The 24,865-nt window shown below is 35.5% G+C and overlaps 1 protein-coding gene and 1 pseudogene across 2 annotated transcripts in view; both read left to right on the top strand.

Annotated features, from left to right (window-relative positions):
- Positions 1-1,882, top strand: part of LOC102832890 — a 7,863-nt pseudogene extending 5,981 nt beyond the window's left edge.
- STXBP5L (syntaxin binding protein 5-like) overlaps positions 1-24,865 on the top strand; it is a 526,662-nt gene that overhangs the window by 417,010 nt on the left and 84,787 nt on the right. For both annotated transcript variants that reach the window (XM_006864137.1, XM_006864138.1), the window contains one exon: positions 15,765-15,830. In XM_006864137.1, coding sequence (XP_006864199.1) covers positions 15,765-15,830 — 66 coding nt within the window. The remainder of the gene's footprint in view (positions 1-15,764; positions 15,831-24,865) is intronic.

Genomic DNA, 24,865 nt, shown 5'->3' with positions numbered 1-24,865 from the left:
ACAGAGGCTTCTTTAAATACATTTTGTTTGGAATAAACCTGTGCGTGTATGATCTAGAACCATAGGAGCAATACTTTTTTAGTTACCCTTGTATATGGAGAATGTGTCTGTTAAAAAATAATCTTAATGTAACATCAAAAAAATATGAAGATGATAGACAACAAACATAATCACATCAATGATAATACTAAATATAAGTGAAATAAGCCTTCAATTAAAATACTAAGATTATGTGACAGGATGAAAAATAAATACCTAAATGTATGCTATTTATAAGATGCACTTTATTATAAAAATACAAATAGTTTTAAGTAAAGGAAAGAGAAAAGACTTTCCATGAGAATGGTAACCCTAATATAGCTTATATAGTTTTATTAATATGAGATGAAGTAGACACCAATGCAAGGAAATAGAGGACAATTCATAATCTTAAGAGTCAATTCTTCAGGAATATATGCACCATACAGAAACAGCACATCTTTTTCAAGTGGACATGGATGTTCACTAAGATTGCCTGAGTCATAAAACAAGTTGTAATGAATTTCAGAGAATTGATTTAAAGCAGAATATGTTTTCTGACCTCAAAATAAATTAAATTCGAAATCAACCTAAGAAATGTATCTACAATCTAGAAATTCCCAAATATTTGGAATTTAGCAGCACATTTATAAATAACACATAGCTAAAAAAATAAATCACCCAGGAAAATTTAAAATACTTAAAACTGAGCAAAAATGTAAACACAACATATCAAAAGTTATATGATGCTACTGAAGCTATACTTACAGGAAATTTTATATTAAGTGTCTTTATTCAAAAAAGAAAAATCTCAAATCAGTAATCTAAACTTCTTTTAAAACACTAAAAAGAGAAGAACAATGACTCATAATCATATGAAAGGAAGCAATAAAGAACAAATCAATTAAATAAAAAGCAAACAATAGAGCAAATTTGAAGTTACAAAACAGATATTTGAATAGATTAATAAAATCCTTGTAAAGATGATTTAAAAAAAAGTATAAATAACCAACATCAGAAATGAAAGGGGCGTCACTATAAACTACCAGCTGTCCTGTGGGAGAAAGGTGAGGCTTCCTGCTCATGTAAAGATTTGCAGCCTCAGAAACACTATAACAGGTTCACTATGAGTCCAAACCACTCCCTGGCACACCACCAAAAGAGTAAGAAAGGAGTGTTATGCATAACTATATGCTTCTAAATTCACAGTTTAGATTAAATTAACAGATTTCTTTTAAAATATATACCAAAACCAAACCTGTTGAGTTCCCAACATGTGTGTGCCTAATCTCAGCTGGTCTGACAAGGATCCCCTGAGCACCAGCCCTAGTCCCTCGTGTGGTCCCATTTCTGCTCAGACAAGATAAAAGAAACTATCTGGAATCAGGAAAAACTCACCAAACTCCAGGCAATCCAAACTACGAGTGTGCATTGGTGTAAAAGGAACTGCTCACAGGAACTGTTCATAGAACCAGTACAGCAGATGATTATAAGAACACTTCAGTTCTCCTTAAATAAATCGGCAGTAGACAATATCTCTGGTACTGAAGAGGTGAATATATTCGCAAACCAAGGAACAGTAATCTGCTTTAACACTCCTAAAGTTTAGGCATATTTGGCAGCGAACACTTTCACTGTTAATGGCCACGTTGAGACAAAGCAACTAACAGAAATGCTCCCCAGCATCTTAAACCAGCTTGGCGCAGACAGTCTGACTAGTTTAAGAAGACTGGCTGAAGCTCTGCCCAAACAATCTGTGTATGGAAAAGCACCACTTGCTACTGGAGAGGATGATGAGGAGGCGGGTGAAGTTCCAGATCTTATAGAAGATTTTGATGAGGCATCCAAGACTGAGGCTAACTGATTAGAGTTAACTTCTGAAGAACATAGATAAAACTTGAAGTTACTTGGAGCTGCTATTTTATATTATGACTACTTTTTCAATTTGTTTATGGATCAGATAAAATATGTTGTTGTTGTTAAGTGCGGTTGAATCAATTCCGTCCCATAGTGACCCTGTATAGGTCCTGTTTTCAAGGAGCAGCTGGTGAGCTTGAACCACCAACCTTGCAGTTCAAACAACTTTGCAGTCTGATGCATTAGAGCACTGCACCACACCAGGATTCCGTGATGAAATATAGATCTATAATATTTTTTAACCCAAGCCCTTTGGACATTGTAGCTCATTTCAGTTTTTGCTTATACATAATTCATTCTTCTCAGTCAATTATGCTGAAGAAGCCTGGGAATAATTAGAAATAAATGTTAATAAAGTTCTTTGACTGGTATATCGTTTTATTTTTTATTTCATTAACACTTATTTGTACACAGAAATCAAAGTCATTTATAGAAAGATAATTTTAACATGTAATGTTAAAATTTGATTAAAGATTTAAAATCATAAAAAAAATAAAACTGGTTGCCATCAAGTCAGTTCCTCCTCGGGGCACTCCCATGTGTTACAGAGTAGAGCCGTGCTGTACTTTTTGTTGTTTGGTTTGGGCTTGTAATCTTGATGGAAGCAAATCACCAGGCTCTCCTTCCATGGTGCTGCTGGATAGGTTTGAACTGCCAACCTTTAGTTTAGTAGATAAGAACAAACCCAACCCTAAGCCAAACTCCTTGCCATCAAATCAATTGTGTGAAAATTCTTACAGAGAGTAAATCCTCTCCAATTAGTGATCTGAAGCCAGCCTAATCTATTCAATACCAAACTTGACAAAAACAACATAATAAAAGAACAGTTCAGCCTCACTCATGAGCATAGATGCAAAAATCATAAATAAAATATTGGCAAGTGCCAAACATATCAAAGAAGAAACAAAAAGCCATCATGCCCACGGTGAATTTATCGCAGGAATGTAAGTTTAATATGCAAAAAAACTAATGTAATTTTGCCTGGTTGAGAAAATGATATGATCATCTTAATACATGCAGAAAAACATTTGAACTTATTTATAATAAACATGTTTAACAAACTTGGAATAGAAGAATATTTTCTTTTTGTTGAATGAATGCTATGAAAATTCTGCAGGTAACATCATACTTCATTGTGAAATATTGAATGTTTCTCTGTAAGATCAATAGCCAGGGAATGGTATCCACTTACATCACTTTTATTTGGCATTGTACTTGATGACCTAGCAAGTTCAGGAAGCAATATAAAGAAATTATTTACCTAAAAACTAGAAAGAAAATATTGAGGCGGCATTTAGTTGATAGTGAAATGATGGGATAGATAGAAAATCCAAAGGATTCTTTAAAAAAAAAAAAAAGTCATTAAGTGTCATCTATTTAATTGTGTCTCCCTAAAATGTATCAACTTGATTGGGTCATGATTCTCAGTGGTTTGGCAGTTATGTAATGAAAGGTGTAGCAGTTATGTGACAATCCTTCATGGTGTGAGCTGATGTGATAAACCAATGAAAGGATTAAGGGTGGGCTACAATGCCCTGGGTGGTGCTGTAGGGTAAGCACTGGACTGCTAGCCATAAGATCAACAGTTGAAACCTACCAGCTGCTCCTCAGAAACTTTACAAGGGTCACTATGAATTGAAACTGACTCCACAGCACTTAGCAACAGCAAGCAATGCCTTTAATCCCCTCACAGCTCTGATCTGATGGAAGGGATTTTCCCAGGTGTGTGACCTGCAGCATCTTTTTGTGAAGAGTGAAAGAGGTCTTCAGCAAGTAAGAAGAAACAGGACTGGAATATGTCCCCTGGACCAGGGGTACCTGTGCTGTGAAACTCCCGGATCCAGGGAAAAATTAAAGCCAAGACATGTGGAGATCTCCAAGGACTGCTGGGCCTGCAGATGTGGAAGCAGACAAAGACCTTTCCCCAGAATTTACAGAAAGAGAAAGCCTTCCCGTAGAGTCAGCACTCTGAACTTAGACTTCTAACAAACTTATGTTTGTTAAAGCCATCGTTTTTGGTAGTTCTGTTGTAGCAGCAGTAGATTACTGGAAAAATTTGATAAGAAATTCATGTATCAATATCAGCTAAATTTCTGTATAAATAACAGCAAAGAAGTAAGCAATGAACTTTTTAAAAGAATGGTATGTATTGAATAGGCTTTCTGGCAGCATGAAGAAGTCATGAACACATCCCCATGATCATTTAAATTCTCTAGAAATTGTTGTAAGGGCATCAGCAAACTTGTTAAGTGCCGTCAAGTCAGTCTGACTTATAGTGACCCTGTATAGGAATTTCCAAAGAGCGGCTGCTGGGTTTGAACCACCAACCTTTCAGCTAGCAGTCCAGTATTTATTCTACAGCGTCACAATAGGACTCCATATAGCCAACGGTTTTTGTTGTTGTTAGGTGCCGTTGAGTTCATTCTGACTCATAGTGACCCTGTATAGGGTTTCTGAAGAGTGCTTAGTTCAAACTGATCTTTTGGTCCAGTTCTTATTCTACAGGACTTCTAAGATAGGCTTATTCAGGAAAATCTACTTAAACTTGGTAAGAAAAGTAAGTCTGTGGCACTTGAACTATAACTCATTCCAATTGCTACTCATATCCCACATCAACTTACAGAAGTGGCATTTTGACAGAAGTGTGACCAAGATGATAGGTACCTCTACCCTCAGATGTATAGCAAGGGATACAGTATCTCATTGGGAGGGAGAGGCCACCAGTATTTCTAATCCCCCTCCACCTAACTTCAACTGTGAAGAGGCTAAATAAATTTCTGATTAGTGTGGCAGAGAGGTCAAAAGCTGCCATTCTCTACCCATATTCATTCATAAGATGGAAACCAAGATTAGGATCTTGATTACCCTTGCTCCAGCTTGCTTGTAAGACAAATTTTCCATGTTGGAAGAGGCAAGCTGAGATTAGAGGTTACTATTCCTACCCAGTGGATGTGGCTCAGAAATTCTACCATGGGGAAAAGGAAGTCTGTAAGGACACAGAGGTCTGAGGCTGGCCCCTAAAGATCTTACTTTTTTTCAAGCCAGTGTGAAGAAGTTGAAATTTAAGAACATTTTCCAAAACAATGGATATTTGATGGTGAGCAAATAAGAGGAAGCTGGTAGCTCCTCTTAATTAAGGATTACAAGCTAAACCATACACCAACTAATTAACCAGGAATGACCAGGGGAAAAGACAGCTAAGAAGAGCCTTTCTGAGATCAGGATAAACCTCATAAACTAGTCTGAAAAACGATACCTACTTGAATTTAACTGGATCAGACTGTGGAACAATTTATGCCGGAGGGTACTGTTGGAAACAGTAAAGAAAATCCTCTGTTAGTTAGTGGAAGCTAAGGGTTGGATGTGATGTCATCAGAAGCAAAGACTTTAGTAGCACTATTTGGAAGGAGCTCTGGTAGCGTAGTGGTTACGTACGAATCAGGCTGCAAACCGCAAACTACCAGCTGTTCCGCAGGAGAAAGATGAGGCTTTCTGCTCCCGTAAAGATTTACAACCTTGGAAACCCTGTACAGGGTCTCTATGAGTCGGAACTGACTCCACGGCACATTACAACAACAAAAATTAGAGAAAGAGAAGGACAAAGAAATTCCTGCTAAAGCCACTGCCAAAGCCATTGCCTTCTGGCAAAGATCAATAAGGAAATAGAAAGTTTAAAAAATATCATGTACAAGAGTTCTGTAGAGAAATCTATAAAATACTTCAACATGTTTGAAATCATACAAATGGGAGGGAATATAAATCCAAGTTTAGGAATGGAAGGCTCTATTTTTTTAATGTTACTTCTATCCAATAAAAATTTATGATATATATTTTTAAAGCTTTTTTGTGAATTGAGTGATAGTTTACAGAGCAGATCATCAATTTTGCATTCAACCGATAGTATTTTGTTTCATTGCAATGATTACAATCCCCTCCATGCAACATCAGTTAACAGTATTTGCCTCTTAACCCCCCCCCCCCCCTTTTTTTTTGATGTACACAAAACACACAGAAAAAAAATTTTTTTTTAAGCGACCAAAGGGCTCATTTTGAAAGCCAGCCTCTTACCCATGGGTTAGGTACACAACTGTACTCATTCTATGGGTCTAGAGCTCTCAGCTGCTCTATTTCTCTATGCCATCACCTTGCTTCAGTCTCTAGTGTCACTGCTTCTCTAGTTAGGATCTCACGTTCAGCTCATGCTTTTCCCTCCTGATCATCCTACGGTCCTCTAGTTCTGAACTGAAAGATTAACTACTCCCTCCTTTTTGTTACATATCTTTTACCTTTACATTTGTGATAATCACAATTAGTTATGATAACAATTACTATTAAATCAAAAGAATCCTATGCCCATCCTCCCCTATCCCCTTTCACCAGACCCATCTAGACAAGAGAAAAAACTATTCAGTGGGGATTCTACCCTACCCCCTTGCTCTGAATCTAAGCACACTCTTGAAAACTTGTAAGGCAGCCACTTCATGCCTTTATAGCCCCCTATTTTTGGTAGTCAATGTCTAAGTTGCTGGTCCCTATCCACCCTGTGTACTGAAAAAATAGGCTTGATCTTTGATGTGAAGACTCCTTCCCTCTCAGTTGGAATTTTGAGCAATTACATCTATAAGCAAAGGTCAAGCTCATCAAATTTTAGCAATTTACACTTACTTCCTGTATGAAACTTCTTTATCTTCCTCTAGTCAAATTCTGATCAACAAATCATCCAACCTAGGTCAAATGGGTACTATCTGCAAGTTTGGGCATTCTTGTACACCTCCCCCCATTTCATATCAGCTGACTGCTTCACTCTCAAGCTCTAGTCCCAGTGGCTAAGTCAGTGTCCATGGGCTCAGGAGTTCCCAAGTCCCCCTAAACGTGTAACCAACCAACACTTTCTCTTTTCTCTTTCATCTCTAGGTCAACAGGTTTCTATGCAATGTGGTCAGACTCAGCCTATGTCTTCATTGCTGTCTTTTCCCCACTTCAACTCACAAGCAGACCAATTAGTCACCAACAAGCTTGCAAGCCTGCTCGTGTGTTACCTTTGAGTTTCAGTCTTGGGAGGGTGTTTGTCCTGATGGGCTGATTTTTCTTGTCTTGATGGCTTCCAGGCAAACAACTTACTTATTTTTGTAACAGCCAAACAATCTGCTTTTTTTTTTTTTTTTTTTCCTGCTGGTCTTTCTCTCAAGAAGTATCTTCTGTTCCTCTAACTGTTCCGGGTTGGTCTACGTGCTCTTTCAAGTAAACTTGAAATGATACCCTTTTATAGACGTTAACTAGCTGATTATAAAATTTATATGAAATGTGGGGAAAAAATCTAAAATAGCTAAATCACTTTTGGAAAAGAATAACAAAGTTAGAGTGTTTAAAAACCTGATTTCAAGACTTTCTATAAACTTTCATTAGATAAGATAGTGTGGTGTTTGGAAAACTTAATAATATACAATACAGAACCCAGGAATAGACCCTCACATATATAGTCAATTTCCTCTGAGAAAGGCACTAATGAAAATCGATGAGAAAGGGAAAGTTTTTAAACAAATAATTTGTAACAGTTGGACAAACATATAGGAAAACAAATGGGCATCAATTTGTACCTCACAACATAAAAAAACATTTATTTGCAATGATATAATCTAAATATGAAAGGTAAAATTATTAAAGTTCCTATGAAAATATTACAACCTTCGATAAGGATTAAACCTCAACATAAAGCAAAAATACTTAAAACTAGACCAATAAAAAGCATCATGACAAATAGAGAAAATATTGAAACTGTGATAAAATAAATTTAAATATGAATGCTAAAAATTAAAAACCTTCTATAAAAGTATTACAGCCTTCAATAGGGATTATACCTTAACATAAAGAAAACAAATCCTCACAGCTGGACCAATAAAAAGCATCATAACAAATGAAGAAAATACTGAAATATTACTTTGGTCAGTAATCATTATCCATATAAGCAACAGTCAGGAAATCAAATGACACATTGCAACGGGCAAATCTGCAAAAAGAACTCTTTAGAATTTTAAAATGCAAAGATGTCACTTTAAGGGCTAAAGTGCACCTAACCCAAGTTATGGTCTTTTTAGTTGTTTCATGTGCATGGCAAAAATTGTACGATGAATAAGAAAAAACAAAGAATTGATGCCTTTGAGTTACGGTTTTGGTGAAATATATTGAATATATCGTAGATTGTCAAAAAAACAAATCTGCCTTGGATGAAGTACAGCTAGAATGCTCCATGAAAGCGAGTGTTGTAAGACTTCAACTCACTTACTTTGGATGTTCTCAAGAAGGACCAATCCTTAGAAAAGGTTATCATGCTTGGTAAAATAAAGACTCATCAAAAAAGCCATCCAGTATAAGGTTTCTAAGGAAGGGCTAGTGGTTTGAACCTCCAAACTTGTGGTTAGCAGTCCAGTGCTTATCTTACAGCACCATACCAGGACTCCTAGTAATCATTAGAGAAATATGAAAAACATAATGAGATTCCCTTATAACTAAAAAGGTTAAGATTTCAAAGAACTGATAATATCAGGTGTTAGTGAGAATATGAAACAACTTTTCCCCATAAATTACTGAAGCTAATGCAAATGTACAGCCACTTTGGAAAACAGCTTGGGCGAGATAAAGCAAAGATTGTACTCCTGTCATTTACTCAAGAAATGAAAATACATGTACACATACACAAATTGTTTAACAGTCTTCACAGGAGCGTTTTTCATAAGAGAAAACCTTAGACACCATCAACAGTAGAATGGATAAAATGTGGCATATTCATAAAAATTAATAACCACTTATCAGCAAAAGAGTCCTGGTGTGCGCTGGACTACAAAGTCATTTTGAACTGTAAGGTCAGTGGTTCAAGCTCACCAGCTACTCTTTGAAAACCCTATACAGGGTCACTATGGGTTAGAATCAGCTCAACAGCACTTAACAAGAAATGAGTAAAAAAGAATGAGCCTCTGACTGACTTTGAAACAAGGCAGAATCTCAAAAACATTGAGCAAAAGAAGCCAGAAACAGAAGTACATATTATATAATTATAGTTACATGAAGTTCAAGAACAGATATCTATGGGAATAGAAATCAGAACCATTTTTATCTCTTGGATAGGGTTTATTAAATTGAAAGAGACCATATGAAATTTCATTAGTGATAGAAATGTTCCAGTATAATTTAATTGGAAATACATTCTTTTCCCATTTAATTTCATGGACATTTTGGCTGAAAATCAATTTACTGTATATGTGTGGGTTTGTTGATTTTATTTTCTTCTGGAATCTAATTTGTTCTATGGCAGTGTGGTGGTTTTGTAGGATAAACATTGGCCTGCAAACCACAAGGTCAGCAGTTTGAGCCCACCAACTGATGTAAGGGAGAAAGATGAGACTGCTTCTATAAATATTTACAGACTTGGAAACTGTATATAGGCTCACTGTGAGTTGGAACCAACTTGACGGCACTTAACAACAATCTATTCTGTTGATCTTTTTGTCAGTTTTGATTTGGATGTTAGCTGCTCAGGTATATGTGTATACAATTTTCTAAACTACTGAATACTTGCATAAATTTTAACTGTCTGTATTTAAATAATAGATGGATCAAATGATTAAGCATATGCTTATTAATATATAGGTAGCTAATCATGTCAATTATCATGCTAGTCACTTTTATATTACCTACCTAAGCTGTTGGAATTGCAAGGTCAGTGGTTCAAGCTCACCAGTCACTCCTTGGAAACCCTACACATGGTCAGTATGGGTCAGAACCAACTCGACGGCACTTTAACAACAACCACCACCTAACCTGACAACAGTCCTGTGAGGCAGGGTTAACACCTTTATTTTTCAGGAGAAGGTACTAAAATTCAGAGTAACTAATAGTGTTACTGCTGCATAAGACCTCTTTCAGGTGTTCAAGAGCAAAAATACCAGTTTGAGGAGTTAAGTGTAACTGACCCAAGCTATAGTATTTTAAATTGCCTCATTTATATTTGGAAATTAGATAATAAATAAGGAAGACCATAGAATTGGTGCATTTGGGTTATGGCATTGGTGAAGAATATTAAAAGTATCATGGGCTGCCAGAAGAACAAACATCTCTATTGGAAGAAGTACAGCCAGAATGTTCCTTAGAAGCCAGAATGGTGAGACTTCAACTCTTATACTTTAGACATCAGGAGGGACCAGTCACTGGAGAAGGGTATATATCATGCTTGGTAAAATGTAGGATCAGCGAAAAAGAGGAAGACCCCCAAGGTGATGGATTGGCACAGTGGCAGCAGCAGTAGGCTCAAACATAACAATTATGTGGATAGTACAGTACCGGGCAGTGTTTAGTTCTATTGTGCATAGGGCTGTTATGAGTTGGAACTAACTCAAGGGAATTTAGCAACAGCAACTTAAGAGAGTAGAATCCTGGTGTGGATAAGCACTGGACTGCTAACCAAAAGGTCAGTGGCTCAAATCCACCAGCCACTCCTCAGAAACTTTATATAGGGTCACTATGAGTCAGAACCAACTTAACAACACTTAACAACAACAACTTTTACAATGTAGACAGCAAGAGTTGGAAGCTTTGAGCAAGTGCAAGATTTCAAACCAAAATTTACTAACTCTTAGAACTACCTCATGATTTACAGGTTACATAGGTTTTCAGACTTTCTCTTTTATTTTCATAATATCCTTGTGAGAGATACTGATATACCTATTGAACATAAGAGGACTGCGGTTCAGAGATTTTAAATTGCTTTCACAAGATCATATGAGGGGTTTCAAAAAGTTCATGAAAAAATTATCTTTTCATTCCATTTTTCTGCAAGCTTTTTGTAGCCTTCTTGTATACTTTGCTCAATGTGAATTATTTCTCCAGTCATTAAGTAAAATTAAGGACTTATATTTTCTGATTCTACAGCTAGTGGTTTTCTATTCTACAGTTCTGCTTTTGCAAAGCACCAGTTATATTATGTTATTTCATTCGTCAACTGCTTGCAATCTCCATTATCTCTACACTCAAATCCATACTCCTCAAGTAGGAAACTTCTCCTTTATCTTCACCAAATACCTTTTCAACTTCATTTTAATATTTCTCCATGCCTGTACTTTCCTTTTGGTTTGGGATCTTAATTGATCCTCTTATCGCTTAGAAAGACTAAACTGGTTACTGAAGTAAGATGGTTGGTTGGTTATGTGCTGTGGAGTCGATTCCGACTCATAGTGACCCTGTACAGGGTTTCTGAGGCTGTAAATCTTTACAGGAGCAGAATGCCTCATCTTTCTCCCATGAAACAGCTGGTAGTTTCGAACTGCCAACCTTGAGGTTAGCAGCCCGATTCCTAACCACTACACTACTGACTAATAAACTTAAACCTGCTCAACCAATAACACTATCACCAAATTAAGTCATCCAAGTATAGAATTGGAATTGTTAAAGTAAGTTAATATTTCTTCTTAATTACAATCTCAAATAAATATAATCCTCATATTTCTACTATATTGCATTTCCGAAACTAGCTTTTGTTTTAATTCTTTGAAGAGCTATTTATAGCATTCTGTTACATATTAGAGGAGAGTGGTTGAAGGACTAAGTGGGCAGAAAGGTGTTTTGAAGCACTAACTGGAAAAAAATCCAGTGGGGACAAAAAGTGACTGTTTTGCTAGCCTACAAAAGTAACTACCTTTATTTTCCTCAGATGGCATCAGAGAGGCAACACTCAAACCTTCCAATTCATAACAGTCATATACTGTGTTCTCATTGCTTATTTAGTTACTGCCACTAGATCCTATAAGATAAGCACTAGACTGCAAACCACAAGGTCAGGAGTTCAATCTACCAGCTGTTCCTTGAAAACCCTATACAAGGACACTATGAGTGTGAACCAGCACCACAGAACTTAACAATTAGAGAAGGAACTGTTACCTTTGCTTACCACTATATCTGCACTATCGCTGTGTAACAAATCACCCCAAACTCATTGATGTAAAACAATAATTATTTTATTTTATGCTCAAGAATTCTATGGGTTAGGGCACAGCAAGGATGGCTTGTTGGGAACCTCAGCTAGCATCACTCAAACATTTTTGAGAGATTTAAATGGCTGGGTTGGCATTCATCTGGAAGCTTCTTCTTACATATCTGGCTCCAGGAATGGAATAACTTAAAGTGTGGGCTCAAGTGTGTCAAGTAGAGCATCCACATATGGCTTTCCCATGTGTCTTGGTATTTTAATAGCATGGCAATTTGGTTCTAAAAGAGAGACTTTTCAAAGAACAAGGCAAAAGCTGTTGTATCTTTATGTCCTGGATTCAGATGTCACATAGCGTCATTTTCTCTGTACTCTATATGACAAAGTAGTAGACATAGACCCCACTCCTCAGTGGAAGGAGTGTCAAAGAATTGAGGTCCATGTTGTAAAACATGCCTAATACAGAGCCTGGTACATAGTAATTTATTCAATAAATGTTTGTTGAAACAAAGAGTGGAAACGTTTGAGTTATGGTCTTGAAAACCTTGGAGAAGCATTAGAAATGTCTCTCAGATATACAAGTATGAGCAGAACTCAACTAACAATTGTTTTACAATATTTTCTAAAATTTTCACTTAAGTATTCCTGAAGACTTAGAGAGTGATCACATAACTTTCAGGAAGACTGAGTTCATAATTAAGAGCTGTCTGTCATGAGTGAGACATTTTAAGTCTGATGCATTGTTTTAAAAATTCATATATGTCTAGATATGATGTTAGTTAAATGTGTGTACTGACTTTGTGAAAACTCATCAAATTATATACTTATGATTTGTGTACTTTTATATATGTATTTTATAAATTAATATTTACAATAAAATTCAGCAATTTTTTTGTGTTTTAATACCGAAATAACATTTTGATAATAAATACTTTTGTTAAAATATGCATATTACTTTTATCATCAGGAAAAATGTTTGCTTTTAAATAATGATGGTTTTGAATGTTTTCTATAAGTTTGAATGATGATGGCTATAAAAACATATTTTAAGGTTTGAACACATTACAAATGGACATATAGGAATAATTTTATTAGAGCTACACTGAACAAACAAAGCTGGCGAGTTCAGTATAAACTAGGGAAAACAACAGATTGAATAGATAGTATGGGGATAGAAAATGTAATTTTTGGATAACTGAAGCTTAACCCTTCAACTACCTTTTTATTTAAAAATTCTTAAATCATTTCCAGCATATGCTTCATGCTTTTTTTGAGAATCAAATATAGTAAGCAAATAGCTTACTTCCTAACTGTGTAACCTTAGACAGTTTATGTAATTTCTTCTCTACTTCTTTTTTTCAACTACACAATTTAGAAGTAGAAATATCCATTTTTTATTATTGTTAGGTCTTAAATAGAAGGTCAGAAAGATAATTTATATAAAGTATTTAGAATGCAAAGCAAAAAACAATAGGTATGCAATGGATATTAGCTGCTATTATTATTATTGGAGTCCTGGTGTGGCACTGTGGGTTAATGAGTCAGACTGCAAAGTCCTTTGAACTGCAAGATCAGTGGTTCAAGCTCACCAGCTGCTCCTTGGAAACCCTATACAAGGTTGCTATGGGTTGGTACCGACTCAACGGCACTTAATAACAACATCATTATTTTTGGAGTGTTGGTGTGGTGCTGCAGGAAAAGTACTGGAGTGGTTCAGTGGTCAGTGGTTCAAGCCCACCAGATGCTCTTTGGAAACCCTATACAGGGTACCTATGAGTCAAAACCGACTTGAAGACACTTAACAACAACAATCATTATTATTATTATTAAGAATATATAGCATATTAGTCAATAATTTTGATTGACTGGCTTAATATATAGTAATAAGTTGAGTCTTTCTGATATCTTTAATATATTCCCTTCTTTGGTAACCAGTCCAAGATCTCTCACTAATATTTATAGGTCCTCTCTCTGCTTTTTATAGCTATGGTTCTATGTCTGTTGTTCCAAGACACTTTTCTTAATGTTTCTACTGCTAGTAGTCTCCTCCCCTTTTTATAATCTTCTGTTTCTAATTTGCTATCAGATAACAAAATCTGTTGAAGCCAGAAGACTTTCAAGGAGAGCCTGGTGTAGTTCCATAGCACCTCTGAAGAGTAACTTACATTGCTTATTTCATCATAACCTTTATCCTATGCATTTCAAACTTCATATACTTCTTAATTAAGATTGTGTTCAAGTTAGTTTAGGTTAATGAATGTCTACTTCCAAATAAATAGCAATACTTCCATAAAATATATAGAAATTTTAAAAATAGAAGAGCATGAAGTTAATGTCTTGAAAAAATCAGTGAAGAATTAGAGCAAACATTAATCTTTGTAGTTGATGCTCAAAATTATTTGAGGTGTTAAAATAAATATTAGTACAGAATAATATTGTATGAGAAAATCTGTACTGACTTCTAGATTCTATTTGAACTCTGTTATTGACTTTATTCTGTGACCTTGAATAAGTAGTTACAAGGCTGAATGTAAAATTTCTCATCTAAAAAATTGAAGGGTTGGCCTATGTTATCTGATAGAAACTCAGAGTATTTATTTACAAATAAAAGATTAATGAGACTCTTCAACAAAATTGTTGTTGTTGTTGTTAAGTGCCATTGAGTCGGTTCTTACTTGTAGAGATCCTATATATGGTTTACAAGGAGCAGTTGGGAAGGTTGAAAAGTCCAGTTTATCCTATAGTGCCACACCCGGACTCCTCAACATGGATAGGAGAAGTGTAAAGAAGTGATTTTACAAATGATATAAGAATATAAGTTAGCAATAATAAGGATTACAATTGTTTATTAATCTGTTTTGCCTTTCTTTGTACTTTTCAAGAAAGTGACAGGATAGAAAATAAGCAATATTAAAGATAAGATAAAATTATACAGCTTGTTATAGGAAGGAATTTTAAAGCCAGTGAACAAATCACTTATTATGTTTTATACAGTGCTGCTTATAAATAAATACAAATTTAAAATTTGTGTCATCTCTATCATTAGAAATCTTTTAAAAGTCAATAACCACTTCTGAAGATAGAGTATTTGATTTTATTTAGGCCCTTTTTAGGAGCCCTAGTGGCACAACAGTTACCACTCAGTTAACCCTCAGCAGCTAACAGAACAGTTGTCAGATCAAACCTACCCAGTGAGAAAGAGCTGACCATGTACTGTCAAAGACTGTAGCCTCAGTAACCCTTTAGGATGGTTCTACTCTGTCACATGAGGTCAGTATGAGCCAGAATCCACTCGATGGCACCCAACAAGGTCCTTTGTAAAACCCTTTCTACTTTTTGTTTTTCTTGGTCTATTGTCATATGTTGTTGTTGTTGTTAAGTGCCATCGAGTCGGGTCCGACCCATAGCGACCCTGTACAGGGTTTCCGAGGGTGTAAATCTTTACGGGAGTAGAAAGCCTCATCTTTCTCCCGCGGAGCAGCTGGTAGTTTCGAACCGCTGACCTTAAGGTTCGCAGCCCGATTCGTAACCACTACGCTACCAGAGCTCCTTATTGTCATATACAACTAGATATTTAATATTGACTATTCTTAAAGTAGCTGTTTCATATGAAAATAATAATTTTTCTCACTGTCTACCAGCTATGTTCAATTACTTTTAGTATGGCAATCAGTTGTTGCTTCTTACTTTTCTTGAATCACTTTTTAAAACAAATTTTCAGAATAATTGTCCAAACAAGGGCACAGGAAAATAGTTTTCACAGGAGAGAAAACATTTTAAGATTGTAGGAATTAAGAATTAACTAGGAAGCACTACTAGCAAAGATGATTTCCATTTTTTGATATCTTCTTTTCAGGTTTAACTGAGCTGAATGACACTCCAGTACCCCTGGAACTTGAGCGATGCAAGTCTCCTACTGCAGGTAAACACATTTGGTATTTTTCAGGTTTTTGATAAGTCACTGAAGAAACCTCTTGATTTGTTTTTATGATTCTTATCTGGTGAAATTCATAATAGTAGTAATTGTATATGGTCCAGTCTGAAATTTAACCATAACCAAATTTGTTTCCAAAATCAAATTGAAATATGTTTTAGGCCAAAAAAATAAAATTAAGACTAGAGGTATGAATGTAATACGTTTAAGATGTTTTAAAAGAAGTTATTTCTCAGTTACATAAGCAATGCTAAGTTAAATATCAGAATGAAAACTGATGTATTTACAGAATGTCTCCTCTTATGCCTAGAACTGAATTAATGAATAACATGTATTCATGTATTGGAAACATGTATTAAAACTTTCAATAATGTGCACATCATCTAGCAACTAATTGAAAGGAAATCACTGAAAAATCTGCAAACATCTATCCATATATATTCTTATGTCATCATTTCTAATTAGGGAAAAGTAGAATAAATCTAAAAGCCATCCCACAGCCTTTATATGTCGAAATAAAAATAGCCAGCATTAAAAATAGTGAACAAATGTATTCACTGGAAAAGAAAGAAAAATGATACTACAATATGGTTGGAAGTAAGATATCAGAATAAAATGTGACTCCGTTAAAACATATAAGATGTGTGGGTGTAAAGATTTCTCTGATGAAGTTTTTAAACTGTATTTTTAAAAAACATTAGCAGTAGAAATCTCTTGGTTATTAGTAGGATTACAGGTGGCTTACTGATTTTTAATTCTTTTATTTACCTGGCTATTCTGATTTCTCTGTAATGAACATATAGTAACTTTGTGATTTTTTTCATTGCGATCATCTTACTTTACTTTTTATTGTAGCAAAAATATATGTTAGTTTACTTAATGTTGCGATTGATATAAATGTTTGCTCATCTAATTAGGTACTCAACAACAACAATAGGTCATGGTGTGGTGCTGTAAGATAAGCACTGGACTGCAAACCTCAAGGTTGGCAGTTCAAGCCCACCAGTCGATCCTTGGAAACCCTATACAGGGTCGCTATGTTTGGAACAGATTCTGCAGCACGTAGCAACTACAACAATATGCAAAAAGAGTATTTCTATGTGGTTACAATTTAACTTCTACATAAGTAATATTGAAAACCCTTTCATGTGGTTAAGAGCTTTTTAAATTTTTATTGTTTCTGTTAAAACATCTATTCAAATACACTGTCCGTCTTTTTGTTTGTTTGTTTGTTTGTTTTTTATTGGTTGTGATCCTTTTCATTAACGATTCATAAGATCTCTTTATAATTTAAGGAAATTGTCCTTTTGTAACTTAATCTCCAACTATCTTTCTCAATTCAACTTTTATATTTGTCTCTTGCTTTAGAGAAGTTTTTTTGTAATCAGACATCAGTCCTGTCTTAAGACTTTTCTTCTTTCTTAAAAGTCATAATAGTTTAAATGCTATTGAAATTAACTGCTTTTTAGAGTTTGGGTAGAATTTCCCTGTCAAATCACTTACTACCCCTTTGTAATTTCTTATTTTGTGTATTTATACTTCCTATTTAAAAAACATTCTCATTATGGAAAATTTCCAAGCATATGCAAACGTATCAGTTTCAATTTTCAACAATTAGGCTAGCTAGCAGTTGATATATTATGTTGCTTGTGTAACCCAAACAACCAGCTTTACGTCTATTTAAAGGTTTTACTTTTTTTGTTTTTTAACTTATTAATTACTACTTTTATCTTTATTTCTTCCTCTGCTTTAAAAAATTTATTCTGTTTCTCCCTTTTTAACTTTGTGATAGATGCCTGATTGATTTATATTTATTATTTTCTTAATATAAATGTTAAAGGTAAAATTTTACTTTGAACTCAGCTTTAGATATGTCACATAGTTTCTAATAAGTTGTGATTTCATTAACATTATTGTGATATAGTAGGCAATTTGCTTATATTTTTTTAGCCCCATAATTAAGGAAAATTTGTAATGTTATATTACAATAAATATTTCTTTATTAATTATCATATTTGATCTGTTAAAGATGACAAGAAATGAAATATAATTTTTTATAGTAAAGTGTTTCTATCATGTATATGTATATGTATATATATATATATCCTGTGCTTTTATTTTTAAGAATATTTGTGCTGTTATTTTATGCATTGTTGTTGTTATGTGCCATTGAGTTGATTTCCACTCTTAGCAACCCCATATAGGGTTTTCAAGGAGTGGCTGGTGAGTTTGTACAACCACCTTGTGGTGCAAACTGACCCTGTAGTCCAGTGCTTTATTCCACAGTGCCAGAGTATATTCACATTTTGAAGTTATATCCACAGTGCCAGAGTATATTCACATTTTGAAGTTTATTATATTTTTTAGCATTAATCACTGTTGTCTCATTCTGTTTTCTTCACCAGAATTCTACCTCATTTACTATCAATACCACAAGCCCTGATTTTTTAAATTAGAATTTGCTCTACCTCTTTTTTTGTCTACCTTGTTTTTATTGAAATACAACATACAGAGCACAAAATGTGTCAATGTTAAGGGTTAAGCCAATTCATTTATGGGTTAATGGCGCTGGACTGCAAGGCAAAGTCAGTTTGAACTGCAAAGTCAGTGGTTCAAGCTCACCATTCGCTCCTCAGAAACCCTACACAGGATCACTCTGAGTTAGGACCCACTCAATAACACTTAACAACAACAAAATGCAAACAATACCTAGATCAATGTATAGAATGTTACTCAGGCCCCTCTCAGTCTTTAGTCCCACAGAAGCCTAACCACTGTTCTGACTTATGCCACCATACATTAGTGTTGTAGATTTTAGAACAACTTATAAGTGAAATCATGGAATTTACTCTTTTGTCTCAACATTCTATAAGTATTTCTCTGGTTTTTTGGTATGATTTTTACTGCTGTGCAATATACATCTCAATTTATGCAGTTTACTGTTGCTGACACTTAGGCGATTTTCAGTTTAGGGCTATTTTAAGTAGGACAGTTATGATCAATCTTGTATTTAGTGCAAAAAAAACTGTAAATATTTATCTGGGAGTGGAAATTTTGAGTCATAGAGTATGTGTTTATACAGCTTTCATAAATACTACCAGAAACTTTTCAAAAGTGGTTGTACCTATTTTATTTCCACTAATAGTTTATGAGTCATGGTCTGGTGCTGGAGGATAAACACCTGACTGCTAACCAAAAGGTCAGCAGTTCAAACCCACCAGCCATTCCTGAGAAACCCTATACAGGGTTGCTATGCATCTTAACTGACACTGTGGCACTAAGAGCAACAGAAGTTTATGAGAGTTCCATTTGTTTAACATACTTGCCAATGTTTAAATGATCTCCTTTTTCTTTCAATTTTAGTAGTTCCAGGGTGAATAGTCCTGGTATGGTGTCATAGGATAAGCACTCGACTGCAAGGTCAGTTTGAACTGCAAGGTCGGTAGTTCAGACTCACCAGCCACTCCTTGGAAACCCTATGCATGGTTGCTATGAGTCTGAACTGACTCACCAGCACATAATAACAACAACAGCAACAAGGGTGAATATAGTGATATCGCATGTGGAATAAAATTGAATTTCATATCCCTGATGTCTAAAATTTTTATCAGACTTTTTCATATTTATTGGTTATTTTCAGTATCTTTATGATATATTCAAGCCTTTTGCCCATTTTTATTGGATTGCTGACTTTTCTTACTGATTTACTAGAATCTGAGTCTTTTGTTGGATATGCGTTCTATATTTTTGGTATCTGTTCACAGGCCTCTTGTCTATGCACCTCCATTCTGGTGATTAGAGGGGTGCCTGCGTGAGTGACACCATCCCACATCCCCACAAATGGAGGGTTCTAGTATGCATATGCACAGACCTTCTCAGATGTAAAAATGCAGAGTCCTCCTAAAACCAGCCGGCAGCGCAAAATGGCCACAGCTAGCCCTGAACTGTTTATCACTAGGAAACAGGCCAGAACGGGGTTGTGGAGTGGGAGAGATAGACTAAAAAATGAAACAAACCGAAAATTAAATCCTGAGTTACATCATAACAGCCAACAGTGGCATCTTCAAATTTCTATGGCAGCCTTGAAGGCAAGAAACTAAAAGAGGATATTAAAGTTATACTCTCATATTAGGTTACAGATTTTTTTTTTTCCCCTTTCTCTCTCTTCTCTCATTTTTGTTATATAGACTACAGTATCCAATCTTTTTTTTTGCTGTTGCTGTTTTGGATTTTTTTTTTTTGGTTCCTCCTTTTACATTTAGGGGGCTCTTTCTCTCCCTATATTACCCAAGGAGAGACAGCAATTGCTGCCATATAGTCAAGCCACAATCACAGCCTCTAAAACCCCACAATCCAGACAAGAATCAATACCAACTGCCACACACCAGGAAGACAGACAACACCTGTGCTAATTACTCTGAGTTAAATAATAAGAAGACTGAAAAGGGAAGCCCTTCTCCTGATCACATCTACCAGGAGGCAATCAGAAAGCATTAAAAAATAACCAAAACACACACTCAATTTAGTATTAAGACCACAGTTAACCACTAAACATGCCCAAGAAGCAAAAACAGATGACCATATCACACATGTCCAGAAACTTGATAAAGTGACTGAGACAAATGACCTGGAGGTTGACCTACACACCATACTGGAAGTAAGGCAGGCCATGGAAATGCCTGAGAGGGAAATCAGAAAAATGATTATAAAATGTATCAAAACACTTCACAGTAGAGTTGAGAAAAATAAGGAAAAGTCAGGAAAACACTACAGGAACAATCAAATAAAATAGACACAGCATTGGGAGCAATTCCAAACTTGCAGAAAGAGGTCCAAATGATTAATAATAGAGTATCAGAAATAGACAATACACTGAAAGGGCAAAGGAGTAGAATTGAAGGGATGGAAGCCAGAACTAGTGAGCTAGAAGACAAATCTCTCGATACTACTAAGATAGAAGAGCAAGCAGAAAAAAAGGATAAAAAATCCAAAGAAGGCCTAAGATTCATGTTGGACAACATGAAGAGGAATGACTTAAGAATTATTGGCATTCCAGAACAGGAAGAATCACACAAGTCCACAGAGGAGACAGTTGAAGAGCTGCTGGAAGAAAAGTTCTCTTAACATCCAGAAAAACGAAAAGATACGCATTCAAGAAGCTCAGTGAACCCCAAGAAGGATAGATCCCAAAAGAAAATCATCTAGGCATATCATAATCAAGCTCTCTAAAATCAAAAATAAGGAGATAGTCCTGAAAGCAGCTAGGGAAAAGAGAAGCGTTACTTACAAAGGCAATCAAGTCAGATTAAGCTGGGATCTCTCAGTAGAAATCACTCGAGCAAGAAGGCAATGGGGAGACATATATAAAACCCTGAAAGATAAAAATTGCCCACCAAGAATCCTTTATCCAGCAAAGCTGTCAGTCAAATGTTGTTGTTAGGTGCCATCAAGTCAGTACCGACTCATAGTAACCATTTGCACAGCAGAACGAAACACTGCCCAATCCTGGGCCAAAGTCACTATTGTTGCCACACCTGAGCCCATTGATGCTGCCACTTTGCCAATGCATCTCGCTGGGGGTCTTCCTCTTTTTCTCTGACACTCCACCTTATCAAACATGATACCCTTCTCCAGAGACTGGTTCCTCTTGACAGTATGTCTGAAGTATGAGAGACAAAGTTTAGCCATCCTGGCCTCCAAAGAGTACTCTGACTGCCTTTCTTCCAACACAGATCTGTTGGTTCTTTTGGCAGTCCGTGGCACTTTCAATATTCTCCTCCAAAGCATGAATTCCTCTATGGTCTTCCTTATTCACTGTCCAGCTTTTGCATGCATATGAGGTTATTGAAAATACCCTGGCTTGGGTCAGGCACACCTTAGTCTTCAAGCTGACATCTTTGCTCTTCATCACTTTAGAAAGGTCTTGTGCAACAAATTTGATTTCTTGACTGCTGCTTCCATGAGTGTTGATAGTTGATCCAAGAATGAAGTCCTTGACAACTTCAGTCTTTTCTCCGTTGATAAGAATGTTGTTTATTGGTCGAATGGTGAGGATTTTTGTTTTCTTTACATTGAGATGCAATCCATACTGAAGGCTGTGTTTTTTAATCTTCATTAGTAACTATTTGTAGTCTTCTTCACTTAACAATGATATAATTAAAACATTCCAGGATAAACAGAAACTAAGGGATTTTACCAAAGCCAACCCTCTGCTACAAAACATCCTAAAGGGAGTTCTGTGGACTGGGAACCAATAAGAACAGACAACAATCAAAGAGTGACACATGGCAGCACCACCTGAAACTCAGTTAACAAATGGAAGAGTCAAGAACAGAACAAAACTATCAGAAAGAAATTCAGAGAATCTGGGAGGGCAGTCTATAATCAAAAAATTACAGCATGAAAGGAGGCAAACATGTAGGAATAGAGATCAAGATGGTGAAAACGTCAGGTAGATTACAAGATAAAATAGATTATATTAAATGGAGGGAAAAGGTAATGGAGTATAAGGTAACCTCAAAGAAAATTAACACTTTGCAACATACAAGGAAAATGAAAATCCAAAAAGAACATAGAAACTATGAGGAAACTGACAAGAACAGGAAAAAACATGAACTCAGCACAAGAAGACATAAAGAACAAAGAAAGCAGCACCACCACCACAGAAAAACACAGTGGCAGCAATTAATCCATACTTACTGATAATTACACTGAAGGGAAATGTATAAATACACCAATTAGAGATAGAGGGTAGCAGAAAGGATAAGAAAACAAGATCCTTCAATATGCAGTCTGCAAAAGACACACCTTACACACAAAGACAAAAACAGATTAAAAGCCAAAGGATGAAAAAATATATACCAAGCTAATTGCAATAAAAAATTAACAGGAATGGCAGTACTAATCTGTGATAAAATAAACTTTAAGGCAAAAACCAGCATAATAGATAAAGGTGGACATTATTATCTCATGATTAAAGAGACAGTTGAATAAGATGACATAACTATAATAAATATCTATGCTCCCAATGAAAGCACTCTAAAATATATAAAGCAAACTCTAATAGATTTGAAGAAAGAAATAGACAAATCTGCAATAACAGTGGGTGATTTTAATACACTTTCAAAAATGGATGGAACAACCAGAAAGAAACTCGAAAAAGACACTGAGGAACTAAACAACACAATCAGACAACTGGACTTCATAGATGTGTTCAGAGCATTCAAACCAACAGCAGCAAAATGCACATTCTTTTCCAGTGCACATGGAGCATTCTCCAGAGTTGACCATGTGTTAGGCCAGAAACAAACCTCCATAAATTTACAAATATCAAAATACTACAAAACATCTTCTCAGACCACAATGCTATCTGATTAGAAATCAACAATAGGAAGACCAAGGAAATCAAGTCAAATACATGGAAACTGAATAACACCCTGCTGAAAAGCAACGAGGTAGTAGAAGAAATTAAACGTGAATTCACAAAATTCCTAGAAACAAATGAGAACAAACCACAACATACCAAAATCTTGGGACACGGTAAGAGCGTTGCTGAGAGGACTGTTTATTGCAATAAATGCACACATCCAAAAAGAAGAAAGAACCAAAATTAACACATTAATACAGCATCTACAACAATTAGAAACAGACCAACAGAGGGAACCTACAGTCACCAAAAGAAAAGAAATAATAAAGATTAGAGCATAAATAAATGAGATCAAAAACAGAAAAATTATAGAAAGAATCCACCAGACAAGAAGCTGGTTCTTTGAAAGGATTAACAAAATTGACAGACCATTGGGAAACCTAACAAAAGAAAAGTAGGAGAAGACACAAATGACACGCATTAAAAACCACATGGGTGATGTCACAACGGAACCAAAGGTAATCAATAGAATAATAACAGAATACTATGAAAAGTTGCAACCCAATAAATTTGAAAATTTAGAAGAGATTGATACATTTTAGACAAACACGACCTACCTAAGCTTACATAGAGTGAAGCAGAAAACCTGAACAGACATATAACAAAAGAAGAAATTGATCAGATCATAAAAAAACTCCCAACCAAAAAGTCCAGGCCAGATGGCTTCACTGGTGAGTTCTACCAAACATTCAGGGAATTGCTGTCACCAATTCTACTCAGATTATTCCAGAATATAGAAGAAGATGGAAAACTTCCTAATAAAATTTATGAAGCAAGCATCACCCTCACACCAAAACCAGGGAAGGACATCACTAAGAAAGAAAGAAAATTATAGATGAGTATCCCTCATTAACATATATGCAAAATTTCTCAACAAAATCCTCATTAACAGAATCCAGCAACACATCAAAAAATAATATATCATGACTAAGTGGGATTCATATCAGGAATACAGGGTTGGTTCAACATTAGAAAAACAATCAATGTACTTTACCATATAAATGAGAAAAATGATAAAAACCACATGATCATATCCATTGATGCAGAAAAAGCATTTGACAAAATCCAACATCCATTCCTGATAAAAACACTCAACAAAGTTGGAATAGAAGGGAAATTCCTCAACATAATTAAGAGTATATGTACAAAACCAACAGTCTACATTACTCTGAGTGGAGAGAAACTGAAAGCCTTCCCTCTGCAAACAGGAACCAGACCAGGATGCCCTCTATCACCACTCCTATTCAATGTTGTGCTGGAAGTCTTAGCAAGAGCTATACGGGGGGGAAAAAAAAAAGTTATATGGCAAGATAGGGAAATTAAAGGAATCCAGATTGGCAAAGAAGATGTAAAACTCTTTTCAAACAATATGATCCTATACATAGAAAACCCCAAAAGCCTCAGTAAAAAAATGTAGTAGACCTCATTGGAAGATTCAGCAAAGTGGCAGGGTATAAAATCAACATGCAAAAATCAGTTGGATTCTTCTATACCAACAATGACAGTGCTGAAAAGGACATTAGGAAAGCAATACCATTTATAATAGCTGCCCAAAGGATGAAATATCTAGGAATAAATGTAACCAGAGAAACAAAGG

This window comes from Chrysochloris asiatica, unplaced genomic scaffold (assembly GCF_000296735.1).
Source record: "Chrysochloris asiatica unplaced genomic scaffold, ChrAsi1.0 scaffold00061, whole genome shotgun sequence".
In the NCBI taxonomy this organism is placed as follows: domain Eukaryota; kingdom Metazoa; phylum Chordata; class Mammalia; order Afrosoricida; family Chrysochloridae; genus Chrysochloris; species Chrysochloris asiatica.
Note: the sequence above shows the minus strand (reverse complement) of the source record. Positions and strands in the feature narration are given on the sequence as shown.